The sequence below is a fragment of the Panicum virgatum genome, chromosome 6N (assembly GCF_016808335.1).
Source record: "Panicum virgatum strain AP13 chromosome 6N, P.virgatum_v5, whole genome shotgun sequence".
NCBI lineage: Eukaryota > Viridiplantae > Streptophyta > Magnoliopsida > Poales > Poaceae > Panicum > Panicum virgatum.
This window is the reverse complement of record NC_053150.1, coordinates 6516664-6533851: the sequence shown is the minus strand read 5'-3', so window position 1 is coordinate 6533851 and position 17188 is coordinate 6516664. Positions and strand designations below refer to the sequence as shown.

Genomic DNA, 17188 nt, shown 5'->3' with positions numbered 1-17188 from the left:
GGAAAGGCAACGAGACCGAGTTCCAAAGCCGAGCTCCCTCACATGTCACATGTCCTGAAGCCCTGTTCTTTTTTTTTTTGAATAAATCTGAAGCCCTGTTCTGATTCTTAACCATCATGGATTCATGGTGTGTGCTGTGGGTGGCGTCCAAACAGGATGAGAACGAAAGCAAGAAGAAACCCACCCTCCCACAACAAATCAGGCCCGTGCTGTGGTGCGACCAGATCCCAACGAAACTTCTCGAGCGCTGAACATCGCCAAGCACTTCGAAGCCCTCCAAAAGGGACCTGCCTGCCTGGCAAATTTCAAGAGAAGATAAAGCAATTTTCGTCAAAATCAAATCAAATTAATTAAAGAAAGAAAAAAGGAAAACAAATGAGAAGGACCCTCCTCGCCCGGAAGCCAGAAGGGAGAGAGGGGAGGGCGTGGCTGGGCCTACCTGCCAGCGGCAGTGGCAGAGTCGTAATACGGCGGTTGGGCGGGGGGCCCATCCGGCACGCGCCTACGCGGCCGCGCTAGTAGTATATGCAGAGGAAATTCCGCGACGCGGTAAAGCAGAGCAGCCAGCCACTCGCTTTCTTCGCAACCACGTCTCCTCCCCTCAAATCCCCACCCCCAAATCCAGCTGGCCCAAACCCTAGCCCGATCCCAATCCCCCCCCCCCCCCTCCCCTCCCCTCCAATCCTCCTCCTCCCCCCGCTTCCTTCGCCGCTAAGCATATCCCTCTCTCCGCCTGGATCTCGACGAGGATGACGGTGATGGAGCTCAAGGCGCTGCCGCTGGGCTTCCGCTTCCACCCCACCGACGAGGAGCTCATCCGCCACTACCTCAAGGGCAAGATCACCGGCCAGATCAACTCCGAGGTCGAGGTCATCCCCGAGATCGACGTCTGCAAGTGCGAGCCGTGGGACCTCCCAGGTACGCCTGCTGCTCCTGCCGAGGCTCGTACCCCTCTCCTCCCATCGCCGCCCCGATCGCCCGCCCCCTTGCTTCCGCTCCCGATTTTGGTTCAGTTGGTCGTCTTAGACGGTGAGAGAGAGCTCTGCTCGGATTTTTGACGACTTCTTCGGTTAGTCGGTATTTTGGGCTTCTATTTTTGTGCAGTTTTTTTTATCAGGTTCGTTTCCAGTTGGTGTCCAATTTGGGGGGATTTTGTCAGATGTTGTCGACTCCCCCATTTCCTGGATTTTTACTCGCAGGATTGGAATCGTGCCATTTCGGTCAATCTGTTCCCCGTTCTCGCGATTCCCCCTTCCTTCTCCGAGTTTCCGTCGCGACCTACCCCGCGAACCTTCCTGCTGCAGGGCTCGGATGCTCATCTGCTGAAAAGCTGAGCAGATTGCCAGCTGCAGCTTACTCTGCTGGTTTGGGGGTTGCTCGCGCTAGTAGTTTCCTGAGGCGCAATTCTCTCTGTCGGCGCTCTGCTTTGCTGGCTGGATGCGATTCCCTTGAACTCGGCTAAATCCTTACTTTAATCCCCGTGCTCCCCTTTCTCGAGATGCGATTTGATTTGGTGCGATGCCGGCTGAACAAAATCCTTGACGACTGCGCCGATTCACTTAGTTTACCCACTTGTCAAACGAACTGCTCCGCGAAAGATGATTCCCGTTTCATGATCCGGAGCACTGATGACGTGATTGTGTGCGCGTGCAGATAAATCACTGATCCGGTCGGATGATCCCGAGTGGTTCTTCTTCGCGCCCAAGGACCGCAAGTACCCCAATGGGAGCAGGTCAAATAGGGCCACCGAAGCTGGATACTGGAAGGCCACCGGCAAGGACAGGATCATCAAGTCCAAGGGTGACAAACGCAAGCAGCACATCATTGGCATGAAGAAGACCCTTGTGTTCCACCGTGGACGTGCACCCAAGGGTGAGCGGACAGGGTGGATCATGCACGAGTACCGCACCACTGAGCCGGAGTTTGAGTCCGGCGAGCAGGTAAATCTACTGTCTGGTTTGCTTCTCTTCCCTGTTTAGCTTGTGGTTGTTAAGTTCCGTGGTGGGAATCTTCATAGTTTTAGTTTGAGTGTGAGAAATATAACTGAGAATTCTGTACAACATGTCCCTCAAAGATACTTTGGTTTCAGCTGGTAAAGATAGTTCTAACTTTCATTGCAGTTACAGCTTAAATATGTAGGAAATTGGTGCTTTGTTCTGATGTCCAATTGTTATTTCATTTCCTGACAGTTACGTATCTACTGCTTTCAGGGTGGTTATGTTCTTTATCGCCTCTTCCGGAAGCAAGAGGAGAAACCTGAGCGCCCTAGCCCAGATGAAGTAGATAGGAGTGGCTACTCGCCTACTCCTTCTCGCTCGTCACCTGACAACATAGAGGTGAATGAGGAAGCAAACACGCCGTTAAATAGGGAGTCTCCAGAGTCTGGTCTGCATGAAAGTCCGATTGAGCTGCCAAATTCTGTGGAAACCAATGCTATGCCGATGAGAAGGTGGCTGGCTGACAGAAATGATAACTTGGTGGCTACTGCAGCGGATGTTTCCCATATGATGCCTATTAATGGACATGCTAATGTACCCGAGGTGAGCACAAAACAGTAAAAGCCTGTTTCTCTATCAGCGTTCAACATTTTGCTGCACAATATCCATCCTGTTACAATCCTAGGCACTGAATTTCTTCTAAGGACTTTCATCATCTTTTTAATTGCGAGCAGGTTGATTCTTCTGCTGGTGCTTCAGCTCAGTTCATTCATCCACAGAATGGGAATGGTGGTTTTAACAATTTTGTGCCTGATATTGCCCCCAATATACCGCATGGAAATGCATTCTTCTCTGATTTCCAGCAAGGAGCTTTTGGTTTTGATGGCAACATGAATCCTCCCGATGCCCTGGATGCTTTCTTGAACCAAACACTTGTTGATCCTGATGAACATTCATCAACAACATCAAAAGTTCAGTATGACTCGGACATTCCTACAGAATTTGATAACCACGGGGTTGCACAGGTAATGGTTTTCTATTCTTACGGAGTTTGGCACCTGATGTTTAGGTCTTGGTAAATGCTGGCACCCTTATCTTTTGCTATCTTTGCAGGGTGAAGAATGCTGGTGGGCAAATCTAGATTTCTTGTCAGATGAGCCAAATCCTCTGAATTCACAATATGAGAATACACCGTTACTTCATTATGATACAAATGACCAGGATGTACTTTCAGTGGACTCTGCTGCTGATTCCTTGCATGATCTGTTCAATAACATGGAGGATTCAAGTGCAAGGAGGGCTGGAATGAACATTGAATATGGTCTTCAGGGAACTGGGATTTCTCTTATGCCCGGAGAGTTACAGCCCTCTGTGCAGCCAAACTACCTGTTCACTAACCAGGGCACTGCACAAAGAAGGATCCGGCTACAGTTGCCTGCTGATTTGGAGAGTGGGGAGAGCATAACTAGAGATGAGAGTGAAGATGAAGTATCGTGTGTTGTAACTCCGAACTATCTGAATGAAGCTGAAGAGGAGTCCACGGCAGATAAGGATGTGGTTTCTGATGGAGATGAAGCTGAGTCAACAGGGATTGTTATTAGAAGCCGGCCTGCTCCAAGTTCAAGTTCAGAGAGTTCATTGACCCAACAAGGGACTGCAGTGCGAAGGCTCCGGCTGCAGTCACACCTCATGACAGGACCATGTCCTAGTACTGATGATACTTCAAGTTGCATCATAAATGAAGCAGAAAGTCACCACAAAGCAGAGAAATCTGAGGTGAGGGACCTTGTTACTCTGAAATTAAATGCACATTTGGTTTTTTACCTTTTTAGTCATTAATGAGTTAACCCCAGGATATTCAATAGATCTTTTTATTGATTGTGTAGCATCTGTTGTGCAGTGTTTCCTAATGAACTCTTTTGATCCCGGCTGACCTGTTTTAGCAAATGATATTGTCTAACTTCTCTTTCGATTTTTGTCCAGATTGGAGAGGATGCAAGTACAAACTTTGCCGAAACTGTTGATGGTATATTGGACAGATGCGGTGATAGTGAACAAAAGAACATGCCTGAACATGGTAATAAGGCTTTGGATCTTGTGTATGTTGTGTAGCTTTGTGACCGCTAACTTCTGCTTTTGCTAAGATGATTCCATATGGTGCTGAACTGCAGTTGCTGAAACAGCTGTTCCAGAAGCCAAATCTGTTCCAAGGCTGCGGAAGGCTTCTGAGAAGAGTGGCAAGGATGCTATCAAGCAGGAGGATGGTCTTGAGCCCCACGTGAGAGCACCAGCGCAGAAGAGGGGCTTCCAACCTTACATGGTCTGGCTGGTTCTTTCGGTGCCCCTGCTGTTGCTTCTCTGTGTTGGGGTGTATGGGTGGATATGAAAGGTATCCCGGTGCAGTGTAGGGCGTCACATTTTGCGCACGCAGGTTCCCAGCATCTACACCTGGTGGTATGTTGTCATGTGTACATAACTGTCTTTTCTCCCGGCCAGCAGAGGAAACTGAAAATCCAAAAAAAAAAAGAGGTAGCACTTTAGGAGGAAGAAAAAGGAAAAAAAAAGAACCATTATTAGAGGCATAGTAGTACGTCCTTAGTTTTTTTTTTATTTCAGCTGTTGCTGCAGATGCTGGTAAGTCGATGTGGTAGCTGTTGTTTAGTTGCAAGCCATTCCCTCGCCTGCTGGCTTTATTTCCTGATGTAATGTAGCAAGACCCTGTTAGACGGGGTGCCGGAAGTCTGATGAACCTTGGTAATGTCTTGTCTTCTTGTTATTGTAGATAGTATTTCAGTTCCTGATGCTGGTGTCTTGCTGGTCATGATTTTTGTGTTGCTATGTTCGTACCTGATCCTGATGAGACGGGGTCAGATGAATTTGTCTGGTGAAGAAATGCTATTATCTGTGTGGGTTTGTTATGGTATCTGCTGCTACTTTGCGCACGTGTGGTGACTGGTGGGTGAGGATCTGAGTATCTGCCGAGGTGCCAAAGGATGTTGGACCAGTTGGTCACGACAGTCCGGCGGCACCTTGTAGGTTGTGGGTTCGATCTCTGATCGGGGTGAATTTTCCGTCTACGGGTAAAAAAACTCTCTCGTCTGCCCATATTCAAAGCATTGTGGAGCTCGGCCTAACTCATAAGGCGACGGATCCTTTGTGTACGGGTGAGGCAGGAGTTCGGGGGTTTTTTGTCTGCTGTGACATGTCATTCTATCTCTTAAACAATGTCGTGGAGGCGGTTTTATCCCCCGCAGGTAAGTTTTTTTTAGTATCTGCTGAGGTAGCAGCTGAAGTTTCCTTCAAAATGTTTTGGTGGGTACTTCACTAATGTAACGGCTTTTCTGGACCGGGTTTGTTTCTGATTCTGTGCATTAATAAATGAACAATAAGTATAAGTAGAACGCAAAGTAAATTGATGGTCGAAAAGTTGGAATGCTAAGTACTTTGGTCGAAAAGTTGGAATGCTAAGACACAACTGTGAATCCTAACCCAAAACAAAACAAGCCTTCTCATTTCTCCGCCGAATCTATTGTTTCGATGTGACAATGGATTTTGTGGTTGACATTTTCTAAATCACAAAACTGCTGCAAAGCTTAGTTTATTTGCTTCCGAACTTTATTGTTCTAAATGAAAACATCTAAAATGGAGGGTTTGCTTGAATTTTTATGGATTGTACAAGTACAAGAATTACGTTGCAAATTTCACAGGGAATGCAGTATGGACGGGTAAGTTATGCATCGAACATCTGTATTTCCGTTCAAGTAATAGGAATGAAGCGTGCCTCGTGTTGAAAAAAAACGTTGCTGAGTTATGCATTTTTAAAGATGAGAATATAAACCAACAAAACCAATGGAAATTTTCTTTAGAAAAGTGCAAACCTAATCCTTCCGTATGCTAGTTCAATTAAAACGCGAACAATTGATATAATTTAAATTTTTTATTGATCTGATTATTCCCCGGGAACTCTTTCCCCGGGTACAAAATCGGGTTCTCGTCCTTCCTTCTCGACGAAGCCTTCGCTCCGGAACACGAAGAGGCGGAAAGTCCAACACCCACGGCCCTCCACTTCCCCGAAATTACCATTCCGTCCCTCGCCACTCTCCACCACCCCATCCCCCCTGCCTTGACCGACCGAACCCACTGGCCTCGCCGGCGATGCCCTCCTCCTCCTCCTCCTTCGCTGGCGCCGCCAGCGGCGGCGGCGGCATTCCCAGCGGCGCGTCGTCCACGCTCTCCCCGAACGCCGCCCCCTACACCCTCCTCGAGCACCAGGGCCGCGCCCCTCCCGGGCGCCTCCAGGACGGTAACTTTCTTTCCTCCTCTCCCGTCCCCAACCACTCGTCGCTAGTGCCCACGAAGCTATGCCTCTTGGATGGTAATTTTTTTCCTAGGCTAGTTGCTCTTGCTCACGTCTTCTCGCGCAACCCGATTACTTTGTTGTTCTGCCATGTCGATTTGGTGCGGTGGCGGTCGCGAAGGATTTTGACCTTGTGGTTCTTGCACTTTACTAAGGTTCGCATTGGTTGGCCCAAGGTTGAAGCAGCACTATCTGGCACGACACATAGCACTCATTATCAGAGAAATTATGTTTGTTCTGTTGTTTTAACTTCTCCCTTTCAATTGTCTGCCACTTAGATCAGTTTATGCTTGGTAATGTAGATGATGTAGTACTGCCCAGCTTGATACATGTGTTCCCATTTATTTATTATGCATTGATGGCATTAACTGTGTCTTGTGGACTTGTAGGTGATGCTTCGAGTTTGATTGGTGATAACTCTGTGTTGAATGGAGAGGTCAACAATGCATACTCTGCGTCATTGGCAACCCACTTTGGGACAAAGCCGAGTGATGCTGTTTATCCAAGCACTGCACATGGAATGTGCCAAAGTCAGCCAAGCTTGTCACGTGGAAGTCCTGCCAGTGTCTATCCATCTCCAAGTTCCTCAGTCGCGGTAGTTTCAGAGTCATCAGTTACCATAGCTTCCAATTTCAATCAGCGCCAAACTCCCATGACCTCAGGGAGGGTAACGGTGACGATCAGAAGCCCTCTGAATAAAACTTCAGAAACTGACCACACCAGTTTTGGTTCTAGCGAATTGGCTATAAGGCAAAATGATGAATCTAATAAAGAGACTGGGAAAGTTGTCGCCTTCCGTGGAAACTTAGAATTCAGTAACCCTACTAATGGAAATGGCACTTCACAAGGCACCATGGTTTTCTCGAAAGAGCTAAATCCTGAATTCAGCGTGAAGCCTCATGGACCATCTGCGTGTGCTAGCCCATGTGTTACAGCGGCTGATGACGTGAATCCTGATCCATCTGAGTGTTCTGTGGATTCACCATGCTGGCGAGGGATGGCTTCTCATCCCTCTCCTTTTGATGTTCATCAAACATTAGTTGCCCAATCTGTGAAACAAGAATCAGTGGCTTTTGATGCAGGCCAGGAACAAAGCTTTAGCACTGCTTGTGAGGCTCCAACTAAACTTCCGCATTTGATCGCTAGCAAGAGTAAGCAAAACCATTCCCAATTGCATGCTGAATTGGGTCTGTCCAGAAAACCTGGAGACATTGGTACAAAGCTGACACAAGATTCCCATGGGAAGGAGTTCGAGTTTGTGAAACACGGTGCAGCAAAATGCAATGCAGAGAAACACTGTTTAGAAGTGATAGATGATGACATAAAACGATCTGGCCTAAACTCTGCTGCTCCTGACTTTATTCCTTTGTCAGTTAGGAAATCAAATACCAGCAATGGTCTGTCTAACAACTCAATCAAAATGTTCTATATGGTTTCACCTTGTGTGCTGTGTATCACATTAATTCCTTCATTGGCTTCTGCATGTATTTGACTCTGTTACAGGTTCCTGTTCATCTGGGACGAACATATCAAGAATTCTGAGGGCGTTCAAGAGTATGTCAGAGGTGTTATGTAATAATTATTCTGATGAAATTGAGCTAGAGGAGCATGACTACAGCCTCCTCCAATCAGTAATTGAGAATCTTCAGAGTTATCTTTTTAAAGCAAGAAAGGTGAACCCCTTTTTGCTATTTTTGTCAAAGTCTTGTGAACTTATCAGTTCAGGATTCTGTCAATTGGAAATACATTCTGTCGACCATATGCACAATGTGCACCCTTCAGTTTTCCTGTCCTGTTTCTCCAGCTTGTTTATTTTGAAATAGGAGGGCAGGGTTAAGCTAAACTATTCTGGTTTATTCTTCTTTTTTCTTTAATATGAACCATATTTGCTCTCTGGTGCTAAATGTTATTTATCCAATGTCCTCTTAGAAGGAATCACTGTGAATATTTCTTTAACCCTATTTGTGTAATTCTGTGTATTATTTGTGAACTACTGATTCCTGGTTCTATGAAATTTTATTCCTGTTGAGCTGGATAAATCCCTAAATATTCTCAGTGCTGCCACTTGTCATAAGAATTTTGAATCTAGAAAGACTTGTGATTTAATTGCACAATTTGATTCAGTGATGCAATAAGCCCTTTTGTTTTGGCTCTTCCTAGGTTTTTGTTAAGGGTGTTTCTGACAAGGCTGGAGGACTAAAGGCTTGCTACTCTCAGAATGCAGTTTCAAAATCTGTCACAGGAAACTATAATGGTAGTTACACTGCTGATAATGGGAAAGGCATAATTATCTCTAATATTGCTGATTCTAGTTGGTTGCTTGGTGAGTTAAGGAAAAAGTGCGTGACTGGGTACCAGGTAACTTTTTCTACACATTGTAGTAAGACAGCTTTCTTGTTTATGAACATGCAGAGTTTCTTGATATATTGTCTCTCAGTAAGTGGAAATTACAAGATATGCGGTGAAAGTTCTGTTTGGCAACTTTTAGAATGATCATGTAAAACAACTTGCTGCTAGCATTCTCTTTGAAAATATCTTATGATCTTTTTCCTATTTCTTTTATAACATTACGATCAGACCCATCAAGATTTGACCCCTGAACTCACATGCAAATCCAGTTAAATTAATGCTTTACACTTTCTAACATGCTATTTTTATTGAACAGCCTTCACTCAACAATTTTCCAAAGGAACTCTCATGCGAGGAGGATCACTCACAGGCTCTTATCTATAAAAATTTGTGGATCGATGCAGAACGTGCAAATTGTGCATTGAAGTATCAATTGAAACAAACTCGTTTGGAAATTGACCTAAAGTCTAGCAGTGCTCATACTTGTGGTGGTCCAAGAATCCCTCCTTCCCATCTAAGTGATACAGGTAGAGATCCAAGTAGTTCCTATGGGTCTGCCATAACTAGCCCACTGATGCTCGAGGACCACCCTGGAGGAAGAAAGAGTCATAACCTTTATGCTGCCGACCGCATTCAGTCAGGACACAGCAGTGTTCTATCAAGGTCAAAAGGTCACATAACCGTGCCAAATAATATTGAGGATGAATATTTCCTGTCAGGCTTGGAAGAAACTGGCGTGCACCCCCATGCTCATTCTGGTCTACTAGTAGCAACAAGTAGGGCTCACAGAGGGTTGGACACAAGCACTTCTGATGGAATGCCATCACTCCCGCATATCTCTGGAAGCGATGGCATTTTGTGTGAAAGTTGTGAGTTTGGATCTTCAGATTGGGAGCATGTGCTGAAGGAAGAAATTGGCTCAACCTGAAGGGATCTGCCAGCCAGATACATATATAGCTACTGTACATATATGAGCAATCATGAATCCCTAGGAATTCAGGGCCTCTTGGTGTGTATTTTGCTTGACAAGGCTGATGAATTGGCACTGCTTTGCTAAACGGTGCTGCTCCCGCATATGGAAAACTAGGAACAGTGCTTGTAACTCATAACTTGGATCAGTATGCTAATTGTCTATGCTACTAAGTGCAAATGATTAATGTTATTGAGGAGAACATATGCAGTCTGTTGACTATGGTAATATACTAAGATCCACATACATAAGCAGCAAAGCCTATTTAGAAGTCGGTCCTAGGTACCTGCTAAGCTAGCAAGTAGCAAACAGTCTTTCTATACAGAATACTCCCTCCGTTCATATTTCAAAGTACAAGGCAAATTAGTATTGTAAAAAAACAAACTTTATAAATTCTGACCAACAGTTAGTCAATTTATATGCATGATTAGTGTATGAAAGTTATATCAGTAGATTCACATTTCACATATATTTTAATTTGTATTTATGGTGCACAGTTGATAATTATTGTACGAGTAATTGATGGTCGAAGTGTACTTCTAAAGGCTTCCCGAAAGAATCAAAAGGAGAGACGGTTTGTAAATGCTATGATAATTGATAATTACATGATCAAAGTCAAACGTCACAAAAGCCAAGTTTCAATCACTGCCCCCATTACATAATTTAACTCATTTTGACCTTACAGTTGATTTTTTTAATGTATTTGGTGTATGGATCTAGTAAGGCATTCTTAATAGGAGAACTCCTTTTTGTTTTCTTAAACTGGAAACAAGTTGAATAAGCTTTTAGGTGTATGCAATTGAATGATTAATACATTAATGAATTCCTTGTTGAACTAATAAAAGGCAAACAGAACAATCAAAATGCCTCTCCGTGAACAGGATAAAAGTTCCAGTATAAAATAGTAATTTTGACCACTCACCACTCTAGTATTTTTTTCTCAAAAAATAAAAGGAATGCCTTTAGATCATCACTTCAATGAATTTTGGCAATGATTCACACAAATGAATATAGCTGAAGTTTGTCGAATGGTTTTTAGATGTGTGCTATATAAATGAATATAATTCATGTGGAATGCCGAGTAGTGAGGTTCTTTGGAGATGATCATGCACAACCAATTTAGGTTTACAATGCACACTTCTTGTTATCTTATCCTGAGAATCGATTATGATCACGCACAACCAATTTAGATTTCCAATCCACAACCATATTTTTTTTTGTTCTAGAAGCACATGGAGTATCCATATTATTGTTACATGTGTGTACTTGAAATAAATGTGTGTAAATGTATGAACGATTCAAAAATTGACAAGGTTATGCCACACCCGGAGATAGTGTACTGAAACATGCACGTTGTATGCATAAATGCATGAAACCTATTTCCAGAAGCAAGTTGAAAAGTACTATTATTCAAATTTATGTATGTTCTTTGAGAGCAAGACCATAAAGTAGAGAAAGTTGATTGTTAAAGTTTTGGTTGGAAGGTGCATGTGATAGCATAAAACAAGGATGATCCTATCCACTTGCATTGAACAGACTTGCAGTTTTACTAATCTGCAACTTGTAGCCATGTGTTAGATTGCTTAATTCTCTTTCGGAAACAAGGATTAGTTTGTTTAATCATGCTAGGTCGTGTTGTATCCTAGTCCCTGAACTGTACTTCAAACGTCTTGCCAAAGTACAAGCCAGAGTGATGCATCTGAATTGGTCATTTGGGATGGTGTGCGTTCACATTACATCTTGGTAGTTTCAGACTTTCAGTTCTCCTGTCAAGATGGTGTCTTCATGAATCAACTTTATTTTGTCATTCTGTGATTGGAAAATCAGTCCACATATAAAATAATCCCACCTCACCATCTATAACCCTTTACCACTCAAATAATGATATGGAGTCCAACCACTCCCCCCCCCCCCCCCCCCACACACACACAGAGATCCACAAGAACACATTCAGCATCATATTTTCCCCAACTTATTGGATTCTCTAATATGAGCAACTTAGATCATGTAAAATCATAGCAAAATTAGGATATTACATGTCTTAAACAAAAAAAAGAGAGTTAACAACATATAAGCTCGAGTCCTATGCAATTTGTGTTTGTATAGATAAAGGTGCAATTGGTGATTATACACACATGCCGACTTTGATGTGCACTCCGTGTTTGTATAGATAAAGGTGCAATTGGTGATTAATAAACTAGAACAAAAAGATGAAAACATAAAATGCACAGTACTCCGGATTAATAATACGTGTAGTCACATTATAATGGCTGTATACGCGCACTCTCTAGAGCTATAATGGCTGTATATGTGCACCATGTACCTTGACGATTTTCTAAAAGATATATACATTCTGAGATATTTCAGAACATACATGATATCTTTTTTAGGTCTACATGATGTCTTTTTACGAAGCACAGTACAAGCCAATTTTTCTGGGGGGGAAATACAAAATTTTTGCAAACTATATTATATTATATTATATATTATAGATCAAGATATATGCATCAGTAGTGCATGTCATCACATATTTCAGTGACCTACTAGAATGTTTTAAAAGCTGCTCCTATGCAGAAAAAAGAAACACCGGACTTCTCAGCGTATTTGATCGACAAACGTATTACACAAATCACTAGCTGCTGTTTCATTCCAACTATAAGATATCATGGTTGAAGACACATTACAACATCATTAATTGAGATGTGATTCGTGGTTTCATCCATTTAGTTCCATTATTCCTCAAACTATACTTCATTGTTCATAAGATGGTGGCAAATTCAATTCAAGTTATATTTCCAGAGTAAACAAGATAACCAAAGGCGATGGAATGATCGAGCTGGAAAGGTTTACTCTCGTACTTCTAATAATGCAACTTGCAGACTAACTTTATGCTAAATATGGCATTAAAAACAAAAGCCATGAAAACACATTTGCTCATTCATCTCGATCAGTTCATCCAATCAGTGTACACGGATTATTAATTGCCAGCTAAATGTGCATAAAATAAAGCGGAAATAACCAAGGCAACGTATCTAGTGCAAACCAAGGACTTCGTGCAAACCCGTGCAAACCAACTAAACAAAGTTTCAAAAAATTCTAAAAAAATCATGAATGTGCTTCTCAGCTTACCTCATCTATATATAAAATTTCATGGTCAAATTCGTCTTACTCTAGAAGTTACAAAAAAGACAAATTTTCTGACAACAATAATGGTTCAAATGCATCTCAAATTTGTCTTTTTTTGTAACTTCTAGAGTAAGACGAATTTGACCATGAAATTTTATATATAGATGATGTAATCTTAGAAGCACATTCATGATTTTTTTCAGAATTTTTTGAAACTTTGTTTAGTAGGTTTGCACGGGTTTGCACGAAGTCCTTGGTTTGCACTAGATATGTTCCCACTAACCAAAGGCCGTCAATAGCAGGATATACTCCAATAGCTCAATCGTGTTTCGAGTACTTTAAATCATTTGTTCATAAATCTCAAAGCCCCTCAGCTAGATACTGAACTAGTAAACTATAGTCAATTACCCTCTTTGTCATAGTCAACTGCACCAGCAGGAACATAGTTGAAGAAACAAGAACAAGAACGAGGAACAACCAATGCAAAGAACAAGATCGAGCAAGATCTCCATTAATTCATGCAATTACCTAAAATAAATCATCATCCCAATTTGAATCAAATAAATACGACTAGTGAAGATTGAAGGAACCACTGTGGATAGGTAGGATTTGCTAGCTCGATATACCTATGGTAGTGTAAGCTTTCCAAATCGCCATATCTCTCCCTCTCTACACCGTTCCTAGCTGTCACCGTCGACATACTCCACTTCGGCGGACGCCGATGCCGCTGCGGCGTCGTCGCCGCTGCACTCGACATTGAACCCGAAGAGCCTGAAGCTCCTCGCTCCTCCTGTGGGTCCCGCCTCGACGCCATCACCGGCGGGGACGGCCATCGTTGCACCCTTACCCCAGGCCGCGGTTCTTTGCACTCCGACGGCCATGGGCCACGCCGGCGCAGCGGCAGCATCGCCGAAGCTGATATCGCGGCTGCGGTGCTGACAGTGGCGGTAGTCGATGAAGTATCGGCCGGCGGCGGCGGCGGCGCGGGAGAATGAGACGGTGTCCCCCGCGGCGAGCCGCGCGGCGCGGACGAAGCGGCTCCACCCCTTGGTCATGACATAGCTCTGGCTGCTCCCCCAGTAGGAGTACCGGAACCGCCACGGCACGCCGCCGCGGTCCTCGAAGCACAGCTGCGTCCCGGCGCCGGCCGCCGGGAAGAACCGCTCCGCGTGCTGCTTCGGCACCACCAGCCGGTTGAGCTTGCCGACGTCGCTCGGGGTCAGCACCTTGTCGAACATGTGCTCCCGCGCCATCACGTGGCTTGGCTCGCCGCCGCCATGCTGGAGATCTTGACCTATTAGAACTTGTTGCTGGTACAAGTCGTCTTCTTGCTCCTCTTCTTGCACTTCTTGAGTGTCTTCTACCGTTGTGCCCAAGCTCAGGTCCATGTACATGGGACTAAATGGGTTGATCGATCTGTGTAGAACAAGATCTGGGAAATGTTTTGGGGGAAGTTTTTTTGGATCTAAGGGGAAGTTTTATCTTTTATCTAGGGCAGATGAAGCATGGGTAGTGTATGCAGCTGAAGACCTAACAGACGATCTCTCTTGCTCTCTATATGATCTCTTGACGAGTAAGAGAGTAGAGGGATACAGGAATGAGCTTGATGAGAGAGATTCTTGAGAGAGGGAGACAAGAGAAGCTTCTTGCAAGGAGGGGAAGAAAAGGCCTATACTTGATACACTAATCAAATGTGTTGAGGGGACAAGTGGGTTTGTCCTTTCTGCAGTTGGCAGGGGCAGGCCAAGGTATGACTAATATTAATATCAGTAATCAATCAGCAACTAAACAATTCCTTCGACACGCCACTAAGTGATGCCTGAATATACATCAGCATCGTCCATGTAGTATATCATGTATGCATGGTTTTATGGTTTGCAACTAGTTTCTTTGGCAGGTCATGTCAACTAAGGATTCCTCTTGAAAATTCAGCAGATGCAGTTTGCTGGCCGTATGTCAACTTGTGCTTATATATTTTGGCCTTTTGGGGTGTGTGCTGTGGTGAGTTGTCTGGGAGATATGCTACCAGCTGCAGTCTTAGAAAACTGCAACCAGGTTGGTTCAGACTTAATTTGCTCCTGTTAGTTTGCGTAGATCAACTGAAATCATAAACGTATCCATATTACTTGTTCTGGTTGCTGGAACACAACCATTTTCAGGAACTTTCATTCCCGAAATTTCACAGGAACATTTCACTTCCCAAGGGAAGCAGGAGAAATCACAGCGCTTCAAACAAAACATAGGTAGTCCGATCCGAAGAAAATGAATATAATAGCAGCAGCACATAAGGGGACATAGGTAAAATGGTACCTTGATTAAAATGCTGATGGTATTTTCTTTTTCCCCTTTTTTGGGGTAAAATGCTGATTATTTAATCCCATGGTTAATTAGGTGATTGCTTTGGTTATACTCCCTCCTTCCCCGTTTATAAGGCATGGTGGAACATGACACGGTCTTCTAAACAACACTTTGATCATTTATTTATCATATATTATATCACTTTTGATTATAAATTTATAATCGTTGTAAAATATATTTGATTATGAATCCAATCATATGAAATTTGCATTATAAAAATAAAAATTTAATAGTCAAATTATTGGTCAAAGATGACAAGGTTTGAATCTTGATATACGTGTATGCCTTATAAACAGGGAAGGAGGGAGTAGTTAAGTGTAAGCCACAACAAGTTTCCCGAGGTCAACAACTGTGCATAAATAGACAGAAGTTGATAGTTATATTTGGTAAATATATAAAGTCGGCAAGTTGATCTGGTGACGTCATCTACCTAGTTTCTTGTTGCGTCAGCTCCCATGTGGTAAAATTTATGAATAACCCCATGGTTTTTATTTATTTCGTAGCTATCTGGATGATTTTAACAGTAGAAATTAAGAATCCTCAGATGCCACCGAATGCTATTTGCATCCTTAAAATAAACATCAAATTTATACTGTCAACTTCTATTCTGATCGTGAACATTGTTTCAAAATTATAATTACTAGAACATTTCTCACAAAGAACTGGTCCAAATCTACGGGCTTTTTTTTATCCAATTCGTATTCGACTATTCTGTGAAGGAAAATTAGGAAGAGAAAATTCCAAACAATTTTTATTCAAAAGAAATATTTAATGTCTTCATGCTATATAATATTTTGTTTCTACACAGAGTTAATATAACACATTTGATAAAGTAGCTACTCCCTCCGTCCTACAAAGACCGTTCATTTATAAAATTTTAGACACAATACTAGTAGTGAGAAATGACCTTATACTTCTAATTAATTATAGCAGTTGTGATTGAAAATCACGCTGTTTATTGTTCCCAAGTTCCTTAATAAATGCAAATGCATTGAAAATAGAAAAATAGCACCTATTTAAGTATTTGATTTCTTCCATACCTTTCTCTACGTAATAGTTTCTTGGTACTTGATATTGCTTTAATTAGATAAACCTCATTATAATCTAAATGAATAGCCTTTGTGGGACAAATTTTAGAAGCTAAATGAACCGTCTTTGCAGGATGGAGGGAGTATGTGCTAACTTCTATGGCCTCTTAAGTACTATATATAGGTGTTAGTTGGACAACAGCTAGACCAAACGCCAATCATCTTGATCTGAGTTAGACATGCAGATAAAAATGGTTAGCTATGCCAAGTGGGATGTGGCTATAGCATTATAGGGCAATACTGCTCGGGAAAGACTAGGTCAATTGGATCTACGTAACTCCACGACGACTTCTTTATGAGTTTGTTGGTATAAGATCATCGATTCGACCAAAGATTTCCTTTTTTTTGTGGAAGGGAAAGAGAGATTTGGTCACTTAGATAGAGAGGTCGTAGTTATACAATGCTCTTACTAGAAGGGCCCCCTGAATCTCAGTTAAACGTTGGTATCGCGCAGGGGTAAACTGCAAATTATATATGAAGGAAAGAGTATTAGCATTACCAGAGAAAATATGCAGGAGTATCGCATACATTAGAAATATTTACTCAATTTTGATAAAAAAATAATAATTAAGGTAAATTTGGCAGAAATAGTTCATATTCTGGTTTCTCTGATCTTTACTCAACTATTTATTGTTCCATTTCCTTTCACTTCCCAATTGAGCTAAACCATGGCTAGACTGCAGATGTCATGCCAAAAGCTATTTTTGTTCTTTTTTTTTCATATTTTCTTTTTAGAAATCCCTTGATGCAACTGATACTTGATAGCAAACATTATCCCTCGGTAACAGCCTAACAGGCAATTGTATATACACGGCCTGATCTGTTACAGAAATATATGTTGTTGCAACTGTAAGCAACATGCACAATATATGAATCCTCTGAACTGCCTGTCAGAAAAAAATAGGAATCATTTGAAACTGAGGTCCTGCCATGTTTGCAAGTGGACACCTTGGGCCCTTTTGATCAGGCAAGTGGATGACATCACATCTTGGATGATCTGTTT

The 17188-nt window shown here is 42.6% G+C and overlaps 3 protein-coding genes across 3 annotated transcripts; 2 read left to right on the top strand and 1 right to left on the bottom strand.

Annotated features, from left to right (window-relative positions):
- Positions 1 to 556: 556 nt before the first annotated feature.
- LOC120677718 (protein NTM1-like 9) lies at positions 557 to 4738 on the top strand. Its single transcript, XM_039958887.1, has 7 exons — positions 557 to 918; positions 1654 to 1940; positions 2211 to 2540; positions 2672 to 2962; positions 3051 to 3713; positions 3921 to 4014; positions 4109 to 4738. Exons 1-7 carry the CDS (start codon positions 750 to 752, stop codon positions 4321 to 4323), a joined length of 2049 nt encoding a protein of 682 aa, XP_039814821.1. The 5' UTR covers positions 557 to 749; the 3' UTR covers positions 4324 to 4738.
- A 1213-nt stretch (positions 4739 to 5951) lies between these two features.
- On the top strand, positions 5952 to 9839 carry LOC120679038. Its single transcript, XM_039960525.1, has 5 exons — positions 5952 to 6240; positions 6684 to 7691; positions 7798 to 7967; positions 8455 to 8652; positions 8960 to 9839. Exons 1-5 carry the CDS (start codon positions 6093 to 6095, stop codon positions 9569 to 9571), a joined length of 2136 nt encoding a protein of 711 aa, XP_039816459.1. The 5' UTR covers positions 5952 to 6092; the 3' UTR covers positions 9572 to 9839.
- A 3464-nt stretch (positions 9840 to 13303) lies between these two features.
- On the bottom strand, positions 13304 to 14361 carry LOC120677301 (putative B3 domain-containing protein Os08g0157700). Its single transcript, XM_039958449.1, has one exon. It carries the CDS (start codon positions 14131 to 14133, stop codon positions 13420 to 13422), a length of 714 nt encoding a protein of 237 aa, XP_039814383.1. The 5' UTR covers positions 14134 to 14361; the 3' UTR covers positions 13304 to 13419.
- Positions 14362 to 17188: the final 2827 nt, after the last annotated feature.